At 54.8% G+C, this 19,594-nt stretch overlaps 8 protein-coding genes across 8 annotated transcripts; 5 read left to right on the top strand and 3 right to left on the bottom strand.

Moving 5' to 3' along the window:
• H310_10015 (hypothetical protein) lies at positions 1-1,872 on the bottom strand. The gene has a single exon (XM_008876252.1). The coding sequence runs from the start codon at positions 1,813-1,815 to the stop codon at positions 112-114; it is 1,704 nt and encodes a 567-aa protein (XP_008874474.1). The 5' UTR covers positions 1,816-1,872; the 3' UTR covers positions 1-111.
• A 341-nt stretch (positions 1,873-2,213) lies between these two features.
• On the top strand, positions 2,214-6,348 carry H310_10014 (hypothetical protein; the record flags this gene model as incomplete). The annotated part of the gene is made up of 12 exons (XM_008876251.1): positions 2,214-2,438; positions 2,489-3,892; positions 3,940-3,999; positions 4,050-4,241; positions 4,297-4,461; positions 4,510-4,839; positions 4,883-5,033; positions 5,080-5,259; positions 5,306-5,403; positions 5,451-5,744; positions 5,786-6,140; positions 6,200-6,348. The coding sequence occupies 12 exons, from the start codon at positions 2,214-2,216 to the stop codon at positions 6,346-6,348; spliced, it is 3,603 nt and encodes a 1,200-aa protein (XP_008874473.1).
• A 403-nt stretch (positions 6,349-6,751) lies between these two features.
• Positions 6,752-7,765, top strand: H310_10013 (hypothetical protein). The gene has a single exon (XM_008876250.1). It carries the CDS (start codon positions 6,774-6,776, stop codon positions 7,575-7,577), a length of 804 nt encoding a protein of 267 aa, XP_008874472.1. The 5' UTR covers positions 6,752-6,773; the 3' UTR covers positions 7,578-7,765.
• Positions 7,766-7,835: 70 nt separating this feature from the next.
• Positions 7,836-8,172, top strand: H310_10012 (hypothetical protein; the record flags this gene model as incomplete). Its single annotated transcript, XM_008876249.1, has 2 exons — positions 7,836-7,891; positions 7,941-8,172. 2 exons carry the CDS (start codon positions 7,836-7,838, stop codon positions 8,170-8,172), a joined length of 288 nt encoding a protein of 95 aa, XP_008874471.1.
• A 177-nt stretch (positions 8,173-8,349) lies between these two features.
• H310_10011 (hypothetical protein) lies at positions 8,350-12,631 on the bottom strand. The gene is made up of 8 exons (XM_008876248.1): positions 11,621-12,631; positions 10,577-11,335; positions 10,172-10,494; positions 10,030-10,115; positions 9,770-9,980; positions 9,232-9,720; positions 9,013-9,187; positions 8,350-8,961 (listed from the first exon to the last, which is right to left on the bottom strand). Exons 1-8 carry the CDS (start codon positions 12,619-12,621, stop codon positions 8,463-8,465), a joined length of 3,543 nt encoding a protein of 1,180 aa, XP_008874470.1. The 5' UTR covers positions 12,622-12,631; the 3' UTR covers positions 8,350-8,462.
• Positions 12,632-12,915: 284 nt separating this feature from the next.
• H310_10010 (hypothetical protein) lies at positions 12,916-14,234 on the bottom strand. The gene has a single exon (XM_008876247.1). The coding sequence runs from the start codon at positions 14,218-14,220 to the stop codon at positions 12,967-12,969; it is 1,254 nt and encodes a 417-aa protein (XP_008874469.1). The 5' UTR covers positions 14,221-14,234; the 3' UTR covers positions 12,916-12,966.
• A 463-nt stretch (positions 14,235-14,697) lies between these two features.
• On the top strand, positions 14,698-18,281 carry H310_10009 (hypothetical protein; the record flags this gene model as incomplete). Its single annotated transcript, XM_008876246.1, has 11 exons — positions 14,698-14,725; positions 14,777-15,547; positions 15,595-15,770; positions 15,824-16,102; positions 16,161-16,397; positions 16,467-16,723; positions 16,775-16,854; positions 16,908-17,292; positions 17,358-17,759; positions 17,803-17,852; positions 17,898-18,281. The coding sequence occupies 11 exons, from the start codon at positions 14,698-14,700 to the stop codon at positions 18,149-18,151; spliced, it is 2,919 nt and encodes a 972-aa protein (XP_008874468.1). The 3' UTR covers positions 18,152-18,281.
• Positions 18,282-18,516: 235 nt separating this feature from the next.
• Positions 18,517-19,494, top strand: H310_10008 (hypothetical protein; the record flags this gene model as incomplete). Its single annotated transcript, XM_008876245.1, has 3 exons — positions 18,517-18,649; positions 18,690-19,357; positions 19,414-19,494. 3 exons carry the CDS (start codon positions 18,517-18,519, stop codon positions 19,492-19,494), a joined length of 882 nt encoding a protein of 293 aa, XP_008874467.1.
• Between the last annotated feature and the right edge of the window lie 100 nt (positions 19,495-19,594).

Raw genomic sequence — 19,594 nt, 5'->3', positions numbered from 1 at the left:
AATAGGAACCAACGCGCGATTCTCTTTCCACTGACTGGCATCTTCTCCACACGCGACAGCCTTGCTCGGAGCGATACCGCGTGCTCTGACTCCGTCGTCATTCGCACCGCATCAGTCATGATGAAAGGTCTTGACGATGTCGGCGACCCACGCTTTCTGCACGGGAGTATCGCCCAGACCCAAAAAGATAGTGGCATCCAGGGCGTGGTTGGAAAACACATTCGCCACGCGAGCCAATTCGTCCGGTTTGAAGTCGCTGGCGTACCTCGTGCACAGCACCTTGGCCGCTTCGAACACATCGTCGCGACGAGATCGTTTCCGTCGTTGGTGTACTCTCGGTGGCGGCAAAGTAGTGTCTGGAAGCGCTGCTTGAGGCACCCGTGGGTTGGCTTCGCGAACAACAGTGTGAAGAGGGTCCATTTGACCTGGGGGTTCGTCCGTTCGAGATGAAACAGAGCCCTCGCTTGGTGGAAGCTCTCGCAAGTGCTCGAGCAGCTCGTTCGTGTCGCGGGCAAATGCCGCTTTGTAGTACTCTTTGAGCTTGTCCACGAGGACATTGAACCGCTCATTTGGGGACAGCGCCTCATTTGGTAGTTTCTCGTCGTACGGGACAAACTCGTTCGTGTCGGCGTCTTGCACGCCCATCGACACTGCCATTTCAATGAGTTCGGCGACTTCTTCTCCATCCGGGCCGCGACGCTTCTGGTACACGCTCCAGGTCGCCCACTCGTTTGTGAACTGCTCACGCTGCACGCGGGACTCCTTCGCATCCCTCGTCATTGAACACGCCACCGAGCAGTACCGCTCTTGGATCGACGGGTTGGCATGCATCGTCATGTCGACGAATTGCCGGGACAGCATCCACTCGGTGTCAAAGTACCCCACTTCCTTTCCATACCGCGACTGTCGATGCATCAGCAGGATGGTATCTCGACTGTTGGTCGCGCGAAATGCCTCAGAGGTGCCTCGGTCCTGCTCGCGGCCATGGCCGTGCCGCCGCAACGTGATGCTGTTTTCGTATGCCGCCGCCGCTGCCACGTTTAGCACGAGTTTCGTGTACTTGGCCAAATGGTACGTCTTCAAATGGGGCAAGTGGACGACGTGGATATCGCACTGTGTGTCCTGAAACAAATGGGCGTCGCTGGCAGGAACGGCCGTGGCAATTGGAATCGAGCGGTACATGTCAGGGGCGAGTGGCGGCAGTGGTGCCTCGCAGTACGCGATGAGCACGTCCACGATTGCGTAGAGCATGTTGGTGATCCAATTCATGGTGATTCCGCGGGTCAGGGGATGACAGGTCATGGGGCGCGCCTCCCATTGCGTCGTGCGGGAAGGGAAAGCATTGTAGCACACACCGCCAAACACTGGCCACGCGTTAAATTGCGGACTCCCCACGGGCGGGGATTCACATGACAGCGCGACGATGACCGAGTTGACGTGCACCGACGAATCCCCCGACGTGTTGGGAGGAATCTCGAGAGTTGGCGTTCGATCGTGCAGCTGCTGCACCACCACGTCTAGCGTGTCATTTGTGCCTTTGCGAAACCAGTTTGGATTCGTCCGACGCCGGGCTTCCGTCGCCTCCAACTTTTGCAGCACCTCAAACCACTGCCTCCCGTACGACTGTTCCTTGGCCTTCACAATGCTCGAGTCAATGATCCCGAAGGCCGGTATGTCACTCCGTGCTAGGTTGATGTCGTTGAGCAACCGCTTCGCTTTCTGGCCTTCGTTCGTTCGGTGCGAGAGCTCGTCTCTCTTTCTCGCCTCGGCCTTGGTCGGGTGTGGCACGTGGAGAAACGATGCGTCGTTGCTCATGGCACTCGGCCGCCGTTGTCGAGAAATTGCTCGTCTCGACGACAACTTTCGTCGCGGATAAATTGCCGTCCCATCCAATACTATTACGCCGTAAGTTGGGCATACCAGTACAACGTACTTTAGTACAACACAACGTACTATGTATATGGACACTTACGCCACAGTGAGTGAAGCATCCCGAGGATATCCCGCACGAGCTCGGCAGCCACCTTGCCGGTGATGCCTTGGCTACGATGTATTCCTCGAGGCATCCCGACTGCGTGACTCCATCGCCACGGCATTGTGTGTCGCCGTGTTCGCGACGTTCGTCCAACAATCATCTTGACGATGTCGGGGTTTCGGGGTCCTTCGCCGACGAAACTGCCTCGGGACGTGCTTGAAGCGACGCTCCGTGAGGGATGTCGTCGTCGCTGGGGAGCTTGATTCCGCTCGGCCAGAAGGCAGACAAGTCGTCCAAGAAGGACGACTTAACCGGTGGTCTCATCTCGATCGGGACAAAGCCGACGTCGGGAGACGACAACATGGACGACTTTGATCTGGACGATCTGCTCAGCGACACCCCCCGGCCGAAATCCTCGCCAAAAAAGCCCAAAAAGGCCAAGGACAAGTCCAAGAAGAAAAAGGTACGCTGACTGGCGATCGACGGTGGCGACGATTCATATGGTGGAGGCAGAAGGACAAGGGAAACGACTTGGACGAGTCCACGTCGCCCGGCAAGCCTCCCAAGGCCACCTTCACCCACGACGACGACATTCCACGTCCTCCCAAACCCAAAACGTCCATGAAGAACCTTGACGACGAGTTCGCGAAAGCGTTGGGATTCGATGCGTCGGAGTTCCAGTCGTCCAAGATGGATTCCCCAGACAAACAACTCTACCAGGAGGAAAAGCCCCCGTCGCCCGCTCCGTCATCCCCACCGACGGAAACGGGCGCCATTGCAGCGTCCTTCTTCGACGAGCCGTCCGACAAAAACAAGGACGCCGGAGGGGGCAGTTGGCGCGGGGACCGCCCAAAAGGTCGGGGGCGGCGCACCTCAAACGATGACGATGTGGATCCGTTCGCAGCAAAAGATGTCAAGTCGACCAGCAGTGATCCATTCAGTAACCCGTTGGGAAGACATCGCGATGAGACCGCCGCAACACACCGCGGCGGCAGAGCCAACGCAGACGACAGCAAGCAACCGGCAATGGCCAGTCCCTTTGCCAGAGGAGCGGCGGATCGCGTGGACGATGACTTGTTCAACGAACCGCCTAGCCAAACACAACTCGACAAGCCTGCCACAAATAGTCCGTCTGTAGACGATCCGTTTGCAACGACTACGGGAGGGGGCACTGGACGGAGCGGCAGAGGGCGACGTGGGGGCGCCGATGCAGCGCAACCCTCTGCCGCCACCGCAGGCGACGACACCCCGACCTTTCCATGGATGAAAGCCAAATCGACTCTCCCGACGGAAGTCCTAGACGAAACCCCGCCACAGTTTCCATGGATGAAGAAGAAGGTCATAGAAGAGCGTGACCAAGTCAAGCCAGAAAAGCCACCCAAACCAGACCCAAAAGTCGAGTCGGATTTACCAGAGTTCCCTTGGGTGAAGAAGGATCGAAACTCAACGACTGCAGATACGAAATCCTCCGAGAAGAAGGAAGGGTCGAAGCCTGCCGATGACGACGACTTGCCTGCTTTTCCATGGGTGAAAAAGACGCAAGCACTGGCGAACCTGCCACCTCGAGTCGTGGAGCCACCACCACCTGAACCAGTTGCGGCACCGCCGCCGCTTTCGCCACCCAAGTCCTCCATCGAGCCACCCGTTGCTCCACCAATTCCAGTTGAGCCGATTCTTGTTGCAGAGCAACTCGCATCTCCAGCTCTGAGCGTTGCAAAACCAGACAGTCCTGTGCGAGCAACGCTTCAAGTGGAAATTCAAGACCGCAGCAACTCTCCTCTTCGGCAACCTTCTCCAGTCAAAGAGCCCAGTCCACAGCGACCGAGCACACCAACCTCCAAGCCAGCAGCAACGCAGGCTGCGGACAGCGATCAGCCGTCGGTCGACGCCACGTCGAGTCGAAACTCCCCGGACAAGGTACGCCTACGCGAACCTCCTCCGTGTTGGAAGCGACATCGTTCTAGAAACCAGCGTCACCTCCTCGTCCGTCCATTCTGGTTCCGTCGGCTGTGGACGAAAAAGCTGTACGTGGTGGCGCTTGCCGTGGCTCGTTGGTGACGAGCAACTCTCGTAGAAACCGAGCAACTCGTCTCCGAAACGGACCAGTCCATCCTCCCGCGCATCCTTCTTGAACGACGATGCGTCCATCGTGCCTGCGTTTATGACCAACCAGTTGGCCCAAAGCCAAGACATGGTGGCATCACTGACGACCCAGTTAACTGCTGCCAACGTTGCTCTCGCCATGCTGCAATCGGACCACGCCACGGTATATTCGTGGATCCCGGATCAAACTAGTCTCATGGACCGACCCCGTTGCTTAGGTGACTGCAAACCTCAGCGCGGAATCCGAGCTCGCCAAGACACTCACGAACGACGTGGCAGTGCTGCGGCAAACGGAAGCGACGCTGCGCGACGATTTAGCGCGGGTTGGAGCAGAGTCTGCCAGGAGGCTGGAGCAATTGAATGCAAGTATAGCCGACAAACAGGTGCGTTCGACCTGATGGGTTCATTGCATTCATTGGGGTGGATGCCAGGCGCTGTCGCAAGAACTGGCGACTCTGCGAGTTCAAGCCATCGAAGTAGGACCCCTTCAAGCCCTGGTAAAGGAGCTCCAGATTGAGAATAGCTCCTTTCGCGGGACGCTCTCGACGACCCAAGCGAGTCTGGCAGCGTGTCAGCGGGACTTGGTCAAAGAGCAGTCACTGCATTCGCAAAGTGTCGAGAGATTTCAGCGCATGCAGCATGAACGAGAGCAAGAGGCGTTGCACCAGCAACGATGGCTGGTCGAAGAGCAACGACATGCCGAGAAGGATGCTCTCGAACGGTTGTTGACGCAAGTCCGCGCTGCTGTGAGTGGACTCAAGGTATACCGTCATGAATGGGTGCAGTTGCTCAGCAACGCGGTAGGTGTTGCAAGAAAACGTCGTAGGGGGAAAAAGCGAGCTGGAAATGCGGGCGATGGGGGAAACTGAAACCCGCGCGAGGGTGTTACTTGACATGGAAGGGAGCTGCAAAGCGTTCATGCATCGCTCGCAGGAAGAATGCCATCGTCTCCAGGGTTGGCTGCCTTCCATGCCCATCGTTTGCTTCCACAAGTATTCTAGCGCTCCTGAGTGCCATGGAAGGGACGATGCGCACACTTCGCGGCGAGCACCTTGAAGAGAAAGAGCGCCTGCGGGCCGAACAATCGCGGCTGGATGAACTCGCGCTACATTTTCAGTCGCAGACGACACTGCTCCAAGAACGCACGGACTCGAACACGCGCGTCGTGACGCAAACCCTGAGTACGTTGCTTTGCTTGTGTGCTTGTGGCTCACTGGATTTGTGTAGGCGCCTATATTCAAGATATTCGGGTGGCCGAGGCGAGGCTGCACACGCGGCGGGAGCAACTCGTGGAAGAAGAGCGGCAACTCCACTTTGCTCGGGCGGTGCGAAGTCACAATGAATTCGGGAAATGGCTGAACATGAGCTGTAGGCATTTGCTGCGCAGCAGGAAGAAGCGCTGCGAGACCAGCGACTTACCCAGGAGAAGCTCCACATGGAGAAGCAGCGCATCGACGAAAAACTCCATCGCGTGCGGCAAGAGACGGCGGCGTTTGAAACCTTGGTGCGGAATCATTCAGACGAAATGGAGGCTCTGGCGGCGTACCAGCTCCAGCTCGAGGGCGAGAAGGAACGCCTGCAGGCCGCGGCGAGCCGGATCGAGGAGATGGCGCAAAAGGTGAGGGCTGCGTCCGAGCAGAGCGCGGCGATGGAGGCGCAGGCCAAGGTACAACCATGATGTTTTCGATCCAGCTCAGCTCTGGGTAGGACGCCATGCGAGATGCTGCAACGCTGGTGAGTCAAGTCCAAGACGAGAGGCATCGCGTACAAAAGCAAGCGGCGCAACTGGACGAGCGAGAAAGACGCCTCCACGAAGAAATGCGATGCTTTATGGAGACGAACCGACGTAAGCAGCGCGCGCCAGCCGTCGTCCGACCAATGCCACGCCTGCCAAGACACCATGTCGACACCCCACTCGTGCAACCACCACCTCCCGTCGCGATGTCCGCGTTGGCCAAGCCTTTTCCATCGCCCCACTCGACAGAGACGCCATCATGGCGTGCCGATCCAACTGGATTGAGTCCGTCCTTTCGACAAGAAATGGAGACGTTCTGGAGCCGCGGTATCGATGCAATTCTCGTGGGATGGAGGCAGTTGACCTGGATGATTTCGTCTCGGTAGGCAACCAAGTCGAAGTGGACGATGTGCGGAATCGCATGCTACTATCGTGCAGGTCAGCTGGTGCGCTGCCGTCCAAACAGCAGCAGTTCACGCGATCCACTCCTGTCTCTGCGCCTCGAACTGGGCTAACAAGCGCGTTTGTGCTGTGATATGATATGTGCCTTCTTTTGAAAGTGACGTACACTGATGTTCCCACCATTGGTGCGAATGGGCGCTCACACGTATTCCAGCATAAGGAACATACCTCGGCAACGCTTTGGGAGGCGCCTCCCTTTCACGCAACATTGCATCTCCCACGTCACAATTTCTAGCACGAACAGTCTCCCCGTGTTTTGTGGCGCCAAGGTGCAGAGGCGGAAGCAATCGAACGTCGATCAGAGGCAACGAGCTTCTCTGAGCGTCCATGGTGCATTGCCAGGCCTCCCTTCCACCGCGTAGGAATCCTCTCGAGCATGGACGAGCGGACCTCCTAGTGCGCAACGCACTTCCATGTGTATAGCACCGCTGAGGTTATACGGATAAAAATTATCCGGATGCTCTGTGTTTGATGCACCGAAATTGACAAACTGGCCCGATGAGCCGAGTCCGCGCCGCGCTGATCGCGCGAGTGAGCATGCTTCTCCGCGTCCTGCAGGGAGGCAGTGGTGCGATCATCCTCGTGTGCATCCTTAATTCGTATCGTGGCGTGGCTCTGGCCAACGAACCCCTCGGTTTCGATTCGAAGGAGTACTTCCCCGCGACCACATCACACTTTTTCCTGGCGATTGCGGCGGCGTTCAGCATCGCGTTCGGAGTGGTCCACGTCGTGTTTGAAGTCGTATTGTCACGAATCAAGATGGAACCGCTCTTGGAACGGTGTGCCGATGGGTTTCTTGCCGGTCTCTACTTCGTCGTCGCGTGCGTTCTGGCACCTGCTTTGGACTGTACTGCGTCGACGTACGTCAAGTGCATATACTATCAAATCGCAGTCGTGGTTGCGTTTCTCAATGCCATGCTGCACGTGATCTCGATTGTCTTTAACGCCCACATCAAGTCCATCTACCGAGGCAACCCCGATGCCACGGAGAATCTCGTGCCGCGCGGGCGATACGGAGGCCAAGAGCCTGTCGTATCGCACGATGCGTCCACTGCAGTGCATGCACCCCAACTCCCACATCAAACGACGAAGAAGGTGTGTGTCGCCGATCAGCAGTCCGACTTGGATGCCCTCGAGGCTTTGCCACGGGGGCAATTTGGGTCCGTGCGGCGCACAGATCTGTCCGACCTCATGGAATGTCGCAACGAATACGCGGCGGAAGATGCCTACTTCCACAGCAGTCGCAGGGGCCTCGCAAATGCGTCCTTTGCCAAGCCCAAGACTAATCTAGACCACGTGTAGCAAACCAACACAATGAAGCGATTACTCGGTTGTACTGGGAAGAAATGTGGGTCGCGACCCTGTCCCTGGCTAGACTGCAGCCACGCTGTCAGTGCCAACGACCGGGCTCGTGTAGGCCAGAGATCGTAATGGAATCGCCAAAGATAGACGAGGAACTGGTCCCCGAGAGCTGCCACTCGGTCGTCGAATGTTGTGTGTTGGTTGGACGTCGAGTCTATGCCAACGGTGTCACAAAATAGCTCCATGGGTGGGAACACGATGTTCGTGCGGCAGGCGTGGCGGGTTGTGGGCTCGTGTGGCGTCGGGCTGCTCTTGTACTTGTCGATGATGCCGCACCCCGTGGACATTTCTGTGGTGACGCAGTGGTGGTCGCAACGAGCCATGGGTTGGCGGCACCTTTGTCGTGGTTGGCGTTCTCATCCAAGTGTTGCAAGGGTGGCGTTCGTTCGACTTGTGCGACATGGCCGGCCACACAACTGGCGTCGCGATGGGAAAGTTGATCGCTGCTGGCACTCCAAACATGATCTCGCTCTTGAAAAACCTCGTCAAGACGGTGATCTCGCTCTTGAAAAACCTTGTCAAGACGGCGCAGTAGGTGACCACGACCATCCAAGGTGTAAGTGACCACGTCAGTTGGTCGAAATGGAGTTTCTGCTCAGCCAGTTTACCTCTCTCGCTCTTGGCTTGAGGCACATCGTGCGACGAGCACGCCGTGCTTCGGGCTCCTGTCACTCGCGCAATCCATCATGGCAGCTCCACACCAACAAATGAGTGGGGCAGAGACAACATGGTGGCACTCGTGAACTTGTGGGCACGAGTGGTGAAGCCGCAGTACTTATATTATTACAACGCATGGGGGAGATAAGATAGGCACACGCGCGAGTTTTACGCTTTGACGGCGGAGATGTTGGGGTTACCCATCGTGAACAAGCGGGGGGCGATGCTCATCGCCATGAGTTCTTGGAAGAGCAGCTTGCAACTGTACGGAATATGCACTTGCGAGATTTGCGTCTTGTTGCGGCATGTGCGGCATTCAAACGTCATCTTCCGCAAGTTTGCAATCGCGATGATGCCGCAGAGATCGCAGACGTGGACTCGGTACGCGTCCGAGTTGGCAAAGAGCCGATCCATCAAAAAGTTGGCCGACCCATGCGATATCAAACAATCGCGTTCCATTTCCCCCATGCGGAGACCACCTTCGCGCGCACGACCTTCCAGCGGCTGCCGCGTCAACATGGTCACGGGCCCACGCGACCGCGAGTGGATCTTGTCGTCCACCATGTGCTTGAGGCGCTGGTAAAAGGTCGGCCCGATGAAAATTTGCGCCTGCAACCGACGACCCGTGTGCCCGTTGTACAGCACTTCGTTGCCAAATCGCTGGTATCTACACACGAAAGGGTGGTTATTGGCAAACAACGGATCGAGCAACGCGTACCCCAAGCTGTGCAACGTGTCGGAGATGGCCTGCACGGTCACGTCGGTAAATGGAGTCGCATCACCTTCATCCCCCGTTTGGGAACTGACTTTGCCCAGGAGACACTCGATCAAGTGCCCAATCGTCATACGAGACGGAATGGCGTGGGGGTTCACAATGATATCGGGAGTGACGCCTACGACGGAATTGAAAAGAGTTGTACAAAAACCAATGGCATACCTTCGATCGTGAATGGCATGTCTTCCTGCCGATATGTCATTCCAATGGTCCCCTTTTGCCCGTGACGTGACGCAAACTTGTCTCCAATTTGAGGGATGCGAATGTTGCGGAAGCGCACTTTGGTAAACTTGAAGCCCTCGGCGTTGGTCGTGAGCATGACCGAGTCGATGATCCCGTTTTCGTGAGTGCGGAGGGTTGTCGACGCATCGCGCTTCTGGTGGCGTGCCTCCAGCCCATTCTCGTCGCTGCTGGGCAAAGGAGAAGTCTTTCCGATGATAATGTCGCTGCCAGACACGCGGGTACCGGGGGCAACAAGCCCATCCGCATCCAATTTGTGGTACGAGCCGTGCTTCAGACGCATACACGTGGCGCGCGTCGGTTTTTCAAACTCCTCTGAGTTCATGAAGCCAGACCCGCCGCCAATGCCGTGAGGGGATTTATTGCGTTCTTGGTCGACGTAGCATCGATAAAAGGTTGATCGGAAGAGGCCTGTACATCTTGATGAGCATATTCGTGTTGAGAATAGTGGCATCTCTACCGCGATCGATGGCGCTTTGGTTCATAATCAGCGAATCTTCCTGGTTGTAACCTGTGTATGTGGCAATCGCGACAATCGCATTGACCCCGCTGGGCAATTCTCGGAAATGCAGGTACTCCATCGCACGCGTCGTCACAAGAGGCTTCTGGGGGTAGTTTAAAATATTGGCCATGGTGTCCATGCGCGCTCTGAAGTTTGAACTGTAAATACCCTAATGGCAACATCATTTCATCATGTCCATGTGCCGAGAAAATGCCAACCATTGCTTGCTTTCCCATGGCACTTTGGTACGTGTTACGGGGACTTTGGTTGTGATCGGGAAACGGAATAATCGACGCACAAATACCTGGAAGTAAGAAAAGGAAGTCAATATCCACCCAAACGAACAATATGTACTCCTACCCAATATCATCGATGGATGGATTTCACAATGCGTGTAGAGCGAACGCGCGTTGCGCAAATCTTTGGGTTCCATGGCAATCATGCACACTTCCTCTTCTTCCGTATCGATGAGCTCGACGACCCCTTCCGTGAGCAAGTTTTGCCAACGAAAGTGCGTGTGTTTGTGGTTTTGTAGCTTGACCACGTGCTGCTTTTGCAACAGCAAACGGTTGTTCTCGACAATAAAGAGCGGTCGACACACACGTCCGGCGTCCGTGTAAATGCGCAGTTCCTTTTGCATCAAGTCGCGAATCACCGACACTTCCGCATCAATGTCGACGCACCTGCACACATATTTAGTTCAGCGTCTTCGACGGGTGGAAAACCAACTAAAACACCATTCAGATCCATACAGTCCAATCGTACCGACGAAGGGACCGCAGCGTCTTGACGAGCTCATTGGGTTCGCGATGGACACCGACCCAGTTCCCGTTGACAAATATCTTGGTAGCGGTCGGGATGATTTGCGCCGTGATTTCTTCCAAGTTTTCCGTGGACCATTCCTCAAGAAATTCCAAAATAGGAGCTTGGGGCGACCCCACAGAAATATACGCCATCAGTGCCAAGTTCTTGACAAGCCCAACGGCCTGGCCTTCGGGGGTTTCGGCCGGACAGATCATGCCCCAATGGGTGTTGTGGAGCTGACGGGGCTTGGCTTGCTTGCCTTCTCGACCCAACGGCGTGTTCAACCGACGCAAATGGGACAGGGACGAAGCGTAGGTCAGTCGATTCAGGACTTGCGACACCCCGGCTTTGGAAGCAGTCTTTTGCATGCCCCAATTGCCTGTCGCCAACGAGTAGCGCAACCCGTTCGAAATGGTTTTGGACTTGATGGCCAAACTGAGCTGGAAGTCGCGTCCGGCGTCCACGCACTTTTGAAGGTACCCCTTGACGTCCTTGGTGAGCTTTTTGAAGAGGACGCGGAAGAGACCGCCAAGCAACGGACCGGCCAAATCCAATCGTTTGTTCCCGTAGTGATCGCGGTCATCTTCGCCCAAACGCCCCAACGAGCACATGAGCAACTTGTGGACGACATATCCCAAAAAGTACGCCTTCTTGGTCTCGTTGTGGTCTTCCACACCCACGTGTGGCAACATTTCTTTTTGCAAAATGTCTTGGGCATATCTACGTTGTAGCGATGATCAATTTCCTGTTCGATCTCAGCACCGCAAAACCCGCCATGTTGTAAAACACGTCTTGCACGGGCGTTGCAAAAGAGGCTCCATGGCCATCTTGCGCTGCACACAATGCACAAAGTCCAGCACAAGATCAGTCGAAATAAGGGAGTCAAGGTGAGATCAGCCGATACCAAAATATCAAAGCAGTCGTGAAAATTCGCATACTGGTAAACACCTCGGGCACAAAACATCACATAAAATCACGCGAGTGGCCTAATTCAACTCAAAGTACCTGAGACGGTCCGCCTTGGACACGTTGACGGCGGACCCTCGACGTCCGATGAAATCCAGTGCGACTTCTTGCTCCTGGATGACAAACGCTTCCTCCAACGACGGTTTGAAGCGCTCCATGAGCTCCACGTCCGTGAAGTCGTAACAAATGTGCTCCAAGATTTCTCGATCAGCCACGAAACCCAGCGCTCGGAAGATGATGACGACGGGAATGTCTTGTCGAATGTACGGAATCACCGCGCGAATCTGATGACCGGACACCGCCGACTTGCCCCCCGACTTGGCATACATTTGGACGTACATGGTCGAGGTGGGGCGCGCGCCTCGCTCGACGTGACTGCGGGTTTCACATACCCAAGAGTACTTGGAGATGCTGGATTTCTTGAAGCAGTACACGTGGTTGTTACTCATACGTTCTTGGGCAATCAGCACTTTCTCGCTCCCGTTGATGACGAAGTACCCGCCTTGGTCGTATACACACTCGTTGAGTTCAGTCAATTCTTTGTCGGATTTGTCGGTGAGCACACAGTACTTGGACCGCAGCATAATGGGAATGCTTCCAATGAACTCCTTTGCGGTTGTTTCTTCTTCATATGGCTCCTGTTCCTCAATCGGAACAGTTCCAGCTTGGAACTTTTGGCACGTCACATCCACATACAATGGCGCCGAGTAGGTCAAGTTTCGCAGACGGGCTTCGTGCGGAAACATGACAGAGGTACTCCCGTCGCTCTCTGTCATGGTACACTTACTCAAGTAGATCTGTCCGAACTGGATTTGGTAGATAGTGTCCGTGACCCGGTTGCTCTTCTGGCCCGGATTGTACTGAGCTTCCGGCGTGATGCGAATGTCACGCGAGTCGTCGATGAGTTCCTGCATCGTGTTCTGGATGAACTCGTCGAACGAATCCAGCTGCTGGCGAACAAGACCCTTCTCCTCGAAGTATGCCGAGATCACGGCCCACGCATCTTCCTGCGATACATTCGAATCGCTCGTGTAGTCCATTGCAATTTCTCCACTGCGGTGCATTCCAGCCGTATACGCGAACCTGTCAAATTTGATATTCGCTCCACACACAGTTAAAAAATTCTTGTTGCCGACGATTGTTGCACGAGGGCAGTGGATAGTACACCAAGTTGTTTGAATGCTACACAGCCTTAGCGAGTGCTTTGCTTGACGTCGCTCCTCTCTGGTAGCATTCGTGACCGCCGGTTGTAAGGTGCATGCTGAACTATCCATCGAGATTTGCCAATGTTTGGCTGCAATATTCGTCGATTATTGACACCAACCTGAAAAGGCGTTCAACCACATGACAAACTCTCTATGGATAGTATTAAAAATTGAACATGCTTATTGTTGTTGGCACTGGACTCCGCGAGGTTGGCCGCGCTCATCGTCCGAGTCGTACGCGTCTCGCTGAGCTTGTTCCTGAGCGGCTTCGGCGTCAAAGTCAGTCAAGAAGGCTTCCTCAGAGTCGCTGAAGCGGCCAACGGGCGCGGGTCGCTGGAAGACACTCAAGAGCACGCGGGTTTGGTCGACATTGAGCCGAGTCGGGAACTCGACCTTGAACAGGATCACGAGTTGGCCCTTCACGAAAGGGTTGCCGTGCTGGGGCATGCCTTCACCTTGGATAGCCTTGAACTGGTTCGGTTTGATGACTTCACCCGGAACAGACTTTACGTGCAAGTGGCGGCCGTCCAAGTGCTCGACGATCGTTTCGAAACCAGTCAACGCTTCCACGAGCGAGATCTTCTTCTCGAAAATGAGGTTCCCTCCCTTGCGCTGGAACACAGCATGCTCCTTCTCCTGCACGACGAAGATGATGTCGCCAGGAATGGTGCCAGGGCTTTGGTCTGCTTCGCCGCTGAACGTGATGCGTTGGCCGTTGCGCATACCCTTTTCAATGTGCACTTCCAACACTTTGCGCTCCTTCGTGACCTTGTTGCCTCTGCACACCTTGCATCGATCGGATTCGCGAATCGACTTGCCTTGGCCACGGCAGTCGGGACACACCGACTGGACCTGTTGAACCATTCCAGGCGCGATCTGGCGGTGCTGAATGCGCATGCCGCGTCCGTTGCAAGTCCCACACGTGGTTTCAGCACCCTCGGGACCACCTCGACCAGCGCATCCGCCACAGAGAACGTCACGGTTCACAGCAAGCTTTACGGTCTTGCCGTTGTACAAGTCTTCCAACGACACTTTCAAGGGATGGGTCAAGTCTTCACCACGTTGGGGGCCGCGAGGACGTCCCCCACGACCACCGAACATTTGGGAGAACATATCGGCCCCATGGTGACCGCCACCACCACCATGCTGCAGGCCTTCCTCACCATATTGATCGTAGAGTTCACGCTTTTCTGGGTCCGACAACGCTTCGTACGCGACAGTGATGTTCTTGAACAGTTCAGGGTCACCACCCTTGTCCGGGTGGTTCTTGAGCGCCAACTTGCGGTACGCTTTCTTGATGTCAGCGGCACTGGCGTTCTTGGGGACACCGAGAGTCTCGTAGAAAGTCGAGTTGTCCACAGGCTTGGACGGGCCGCCGTGACCTTCGTAGCCACCGCCGTGGCCAAAGAACGATTCGAACCCGCCACCAAACATGGTGTACTTTCGACTTGTTTCAAAACTGAAAAGAATGGTCGTGGTCGAAATTCGACTAAAAACGGGTGGTCCTTGTTATTGTACCTCAACGTTGGAATACAAATTCCAAGTTAACTCTTAGAAAACCGTTTTAGACGTTTTCTACGTTTTAAATATACAAATCTGCGCGATGTCGTCGACGGGAATAGCAAGTACGGCAAGGTAAAGGCCGAGACACAGCCTTGATCGATCGAGACTCGGCCTCCTGGGCTTGATTTGGTCACGCATATCGACCTCAAGCGGAACGCACCCCGGGAGATCCTGATTATCGCGCTCAAGGTGGAGAACATATTCTACTCCGGAACCCCGAAACCCCGCCCGAGTGGTGAATGGCGATATCTTGGGGAACCCCGAAACCCCGACAATCTAAACAGAGTTGAAAAGTGTATCCGGTTAGCTGAAAACTCATCCGTATGACGTATGTGCGCCAATTTCGCCATGTCGCGGATCCCAAACCAAACGATGGGTACGGTTGGACGCGACGGTGGATAGCGTTGGAGGTGATGACATGGTGTAGACGTCGCGGAAACACCATTGAAACGAGGCAGAGATCGTCCTCGTAAAGACCCCAGCGGTGATGCATCTTCGACGCCAGGTACACTCAAGACGTGCATCCCAAGGCAACTGGGCTCTCCCACGACGGCACCTGCCTCGAAGCGAAAGGCAAAAGCGTCAACGGAGGTGATAGACTTGGCTGAAGATGATGACGCTTCTCTTTTGAAGAAGCGAAACGAGAAGAAACGACTGGCGGATGTGGTCAACGTCACGAGTCCGCCATTGCGTACCGCATCGCTGTCGACAGCAATGGTTGACTTGACTCAAGATGACGACGCCCCAAATACAAAGAAGCGTACCAAGAAAGTTGCAGCAAAGAAGAAACAGCCAGACGGAGCCGAGGTCACGAACCCGCCACTCCCTGCCCACTTGTCCGACCTCCTTGCATCTGGAGGTCTTCGAAGCCTCGCAACAATCAACTTAGGTGGTGCGTCCGCTGCCCCGACAAATGATGCAGAGGAAGTCATCGAAGTCGAAACCCCACAGGCACCGGAACAGGTGCTGCTCGGGTCGTTCAAGCATAAAATCGTTGGCATTCAACATTATACTGGTCGTGTGGGGAAAAAGGAAGCTGTGTCTTTGGTGCGTCAGCCGGCCAACCAATACGACCGTAATGCCATTGCGGTGTTCAACTTGTCTGGGGTTATGGTCGGCCATCTTCCCCGGGATTTGGCCGCCGTGTCTGCACCTTTCTTGGACAATGGCATCATGACTATTGAAGGCGTGTGCCCTTGTACGTGTGCCTATGAATTAAGATGCTTATTTAACTGTTGTGGATAGCTCCTCCTGGAACATACACGATGCCGATTTTGCTCTCTGTGTATGGCCAAGAGGCCAACCGGGACCGAGTCATGCATGCGTTGAAGCACTTCGGCTTGGTACCGCCCAAGGCCGGTGCTTCTTCTGGAAATGTCACGGGGCTCAAGGGCAAAAGTCGCTTTTCTCTCGACGATAAGGTGCGCGGTTTGTTTCAAATGCTCGCACAGGGGTATTGAAAGGGTCAATGAAGGATTCACTTTTTGCCGGGGAAGTGGACGTGGTCCAACTGCCTTTGTTGCCTTTGTCGAAGCTTCCCTCATCCCTTCGATCGACGCTTCTACCCCATCAACTACAAGCTCTTCAATGGATTCATCAGCGCGAAAATCCTTCTTTTGAAGTGACATCGTCGATCCAATTGTGGCGATGCGTCAAAGAAGGATACGGCAAGCCGTATTTCGTCAACGAAGCCACCCACACCGAGCAATACATCACGCCGGAGCTCTGCCGCGGCGGAATCTTGGCGGACGACGTACGTATTTTCTTCGTGTTTGGCCCTGTTGATCACAATATGCACATGCAATCTGCAGATGGGTCTTGGTAAAACGCTAACAATGTTGGCTTGGATTGTGGCTTCTCGCCATCACTCCAAGGCGAAGCAAGCCACGTTGATTGTGTGCCCCTTGTCTGTGGTACAGAATTGGCAGCATCAAGCCAAAGACCACTTCGACCCTGGTGCTCTGAAGCTATTTCTCCACCACGACAAGACACGTCTCGGTAGCACGGCCGACGCGCACGCATATGACGTTGTATTGACCACATATGGGGTACGAGGTTTTTCGCAACCCCGGTTTTCTCTTGTAGGATTGTTTCATTGCAATTGTTTACAATGCTAGACCATGGCGTTGGAGGCGGAAAACGAAGGACCGCTGCGCCGCACGAAGTGGGAGCGCGTGGTGCTTGACGAAGGCCACCTAATCAAGAGCAAGAACACAAAAATGTTCAAAGCTGCGTCTCAGCTCGACGCGACGAGTCGATGGGTATTGAGTGGCACGCCCATCACCAACAAGATCGATGACTTGGCTGCTTTGGTTTCATTTCTCCGCTACAAACCGTTTGACGATGTGTACTGGTGGAATCGTAGCATTGGAAGGTAGAACCGGTTGCATTTCACACGGCAGTGCCTCATTTTTCATTCAATCAGGCCGTTGAAACGAGAAGAGCCCGATGGCATTCGAATTGTCAAAGCTCTTATGAAAGATGTCGCCCTAAGGCGCACCAAAGGTAAATTTATGCCTTACGTGCGCACATCACGAAATGGAATGCGCATTATGTAGGCATGAGGCAAGCAAACGGACTGCCCATGGTGGCCCTTCCACCCTGCACAGTTTATTCCTATCCCATTACCCTCAACTCGGACGAGCGTGCCAAGTACGACGAGCTTGAAACTGCTGCAAAACGTCGCATCCAACAACTCCTCGAGACCAACTCGTTTGAGAAACAGTATGCCACCGTGCTCGAAATGATGATGCGGTTGCGCCAAACGTGCGACCATTTGAGTCTGTGTCCGTCGCACTACTTGAGAAAATTGCTTGCGGGGCCAGACACGCAATCGGAGGTGAACTACTCCTCCGAATCGGTTCAGAGTTTAGTGGAAATCTTGCAAGAAGCTATCAACAGCGGTGAAGAATGTGCTATTTGCATGGACCCATTGAAAGACGCGTAAGTCTTGATTTTTCATCGTTTTCCTTCGATTCACGCGATGACTCCATACGTGCAATGCGCAGAGTGATCACCATGTGCCGACACTTCTTTTGCCGTCCATGTATCTCATGTGCGCTGCAAGTAAAACCGAGCTGTCCGATGTGTCGACAAGACGTTCAAGCATCGCAGTTGGTCGCAGACGTGTCCCCACCATCGCCTGTTGACCAAACGACACTCGACGACGTTGTGCCGAGTTCCAAGATGGAAGCGCTGATCAAATTGCTTCGAATGACCCCGAAACACGTCAAGTCGGTCGTGTTTAGCCAGTGGACGTCGATGCTTGCGATCACAAAGAAAGTTCTTGAAGCCAATGGTATTTCGTGCATCACGTACGATGGGTCCATGTCTCGAGCCACACGCGACGAGAATTTGACGGCGTTCAAGGAACACGACGACGCAACCGTGCTCCTCATGTCATTGAAATGGTATCTTGGCCAGTTTCAATTGTTTTTTCAACACGTTTCGTAGTGGATCCATGGGTTTGAATATCACGGAGGCATGCCAAGTGTTCCTGCTGGGTACGACGATGAGGCTCTACATTCTGTTCTTGATGGAGCGAGTAGACCCGTGGTGGAACACTGCGATTGAAAACCAAGCGATTGACCGAGTGTTTCGGTTGGGGCAAACGTCTCCCGTCCACGTGTTCAAGTTTATTGTTCAACACACCATTGAGGAACGTGTGGTGGCCATTCAACTGGAGAAAACGTCGTGGATCCAGCAAGCGTTTCAAGGAATCAAAGGGGCATCCGACAGCGCCGTCCAGGAGAAGCGCTTGGATGTTGCGTCGCTGTTTCAATTGGACATGTTCAAGAGCTAGATGAAACAAAGATTGTGCATATCTATGGGCTAGACACGAGCAAAAGTCTCGTCCAGGAAAGACGTTTGCATTGCCATCTCGTCCCAAGCGAAAACACTCTACCGAGGACGCCGAGTGGTTTTGCATGGTTCAACGTCTTCACCGTCATCATCTGTCCATCCGAGATGTCGATCACTGGGTGGTCCTTCGGTACACGATGAACCATCACCGATGCCCCAGATCACCGCAGACCAAGTGGAATGCCGAAAATCCACCTACCGGCAACGCACCGTCTTCGTAGCAGTGGTACAGGCGACGATGGAAACCAGGCCGGTCGTCGTGCGATTGTAAAGTTGTCCAACGGGCTGCACAATTGAAATATTGTGATGTCACAGGCTGATCGGAAAAAAGTTGGTGGGGTGGGCGGGCAGATGCGCGGCGCGACCCCTGAAACGAACCTCCTCCCGTGGCTGGACCGCGACCCTTCCTTGACGAGACTCGTCGAACGCTTGCGCAAAGGTATCGATCGCGTTGTCCCTCTCGACTGACCCGACAGCAGGCGTCGAGAAGCAGTATTTCGTGACTGGATCGTTCGACTTGGAAATACACGACGACCGCATCGCCGACTGCGTGTTTGACGGATTCAACCACGACAGGAAAAGCGATCAAGTCGTTGTGAAACTCACGACGTCGACGACCGAAATCAACTTTTTCCGACAGGTGAACCGCAGCCGCACCGCCGGACAAGCTGTGCATCACATTGTCGAGTGGCGGGCGGGGGGCGACGTCGACTTCCTCGGTGTTGGGTCGTGCAAAGCATTGGTGCTACAGCGCGGCGCGTGCACGATGAAGGAAAAGTTTGCCCAGAATCGCCTGTACGCGACCGACAAGAACAACTGCGTGTTTCACGTGGTGAAAGCACTCGAATATGTCCACACGCTCCGCTACATCCACGGCAACCTGACGCTTGAAAACGTCATGATGTTTAGTCGCGGGGAGATCAAGCTCATCGACTTTGCAAACACGGTCGCCCTGAACGCGGACATGCCGCTGCATTGCACTCCAGAGTACTGCCCTCCTGAAATGGCCAAGTGCATCGTCAACGGGCTGCGTCCACTCAAGGCTTCGCCATCGTACGACGTGTGGTGCTTGGGCGTGTTTATCCTGAAGCTGTTCTCGCCCAACCTCCAGCTGCAAGAATTCGTCAACTTAAGTGACGAAGACGTCGTGTGCAAAATCGCCGCGCCCGGTTTTTCATTCCATGCCAGTGTGCGTGCGTGTAGCCTCAGTTCGCCGCAGAAAAACATGCTGCTATCTGTTCTCGATCCCAACCCGGCCACTCGATCAAGCCTTCGGGACGTTGACAAACTTTTGCCTCGCAATTCGACTGCCAGTTTTGGACAAGGGGCTGCCGAGCAGGTCCGCCAGGGCATTGCTGATCTCGGGCGGAAAGTCGACGCCTTG

The sequence above is a fragment of the Aphanomyces invadans genome (assembly GCF_000520115.1).
Source record: "Aphanomyces invadans strain NJM9701 unplaced genomic scaffold supercont1.24, whole genome shotgun sequence".
Classification (NCBI taxonomy): Eukaryota; Oomycota; class Saprolegniomycetes; order Saprolegniales; family Verrucalvaceae; genus Aphanomyces; species Aphanomyces invadans.
This window is presented reverse-complemented; position numbering and strand designations above follow the sequence as displayed.

Bases quoted from the DNA above. Each gene is read 5' to 3' on its own strand.
- H310_10015 (XM_008876252.1), bottom strand. From the start codon at position 1,815: ATGAGCAACGACGCATCGTTTCTCCACGTGCCACACCCGACCAAGGCC.
- H310_10013 (XM_008876250.1), top strand. From the start codon at position 6,774: ATGAGCCGAGTCCGCGCCGCGCTGATCGCGCGAGTGAGCATGCTTCTC.
- H310_10011 (XM_008876248.1), bottom strand. From the start codon at position 12,621: ATGGACTACACGAGCGATTCGAATGTATCGCAGGAAGATGCGTGGGCC. The intron at 10,116-10,171 runs GTAGGAGTACAT...TCTTACTTCCAG, and splicing joins CCATCCATCGATGATATTGG to GTATTTGTGCGTCGATTATT. The intron at 8,962-9,012 runs GTACGCGTTGCT...TTTCGTGTGTAG, and splicing joins GACACGTTGCACAGCTTGGG to ATACCAGCGATTTGGCAACG.
- H310_10010 (XM_008876247.1), bottom strand. From the start codon at position 14,220: ATGTTTGGTGGCGGGTTCGAATCGTTCTTTGGCCACGGCGGTGGCTAC.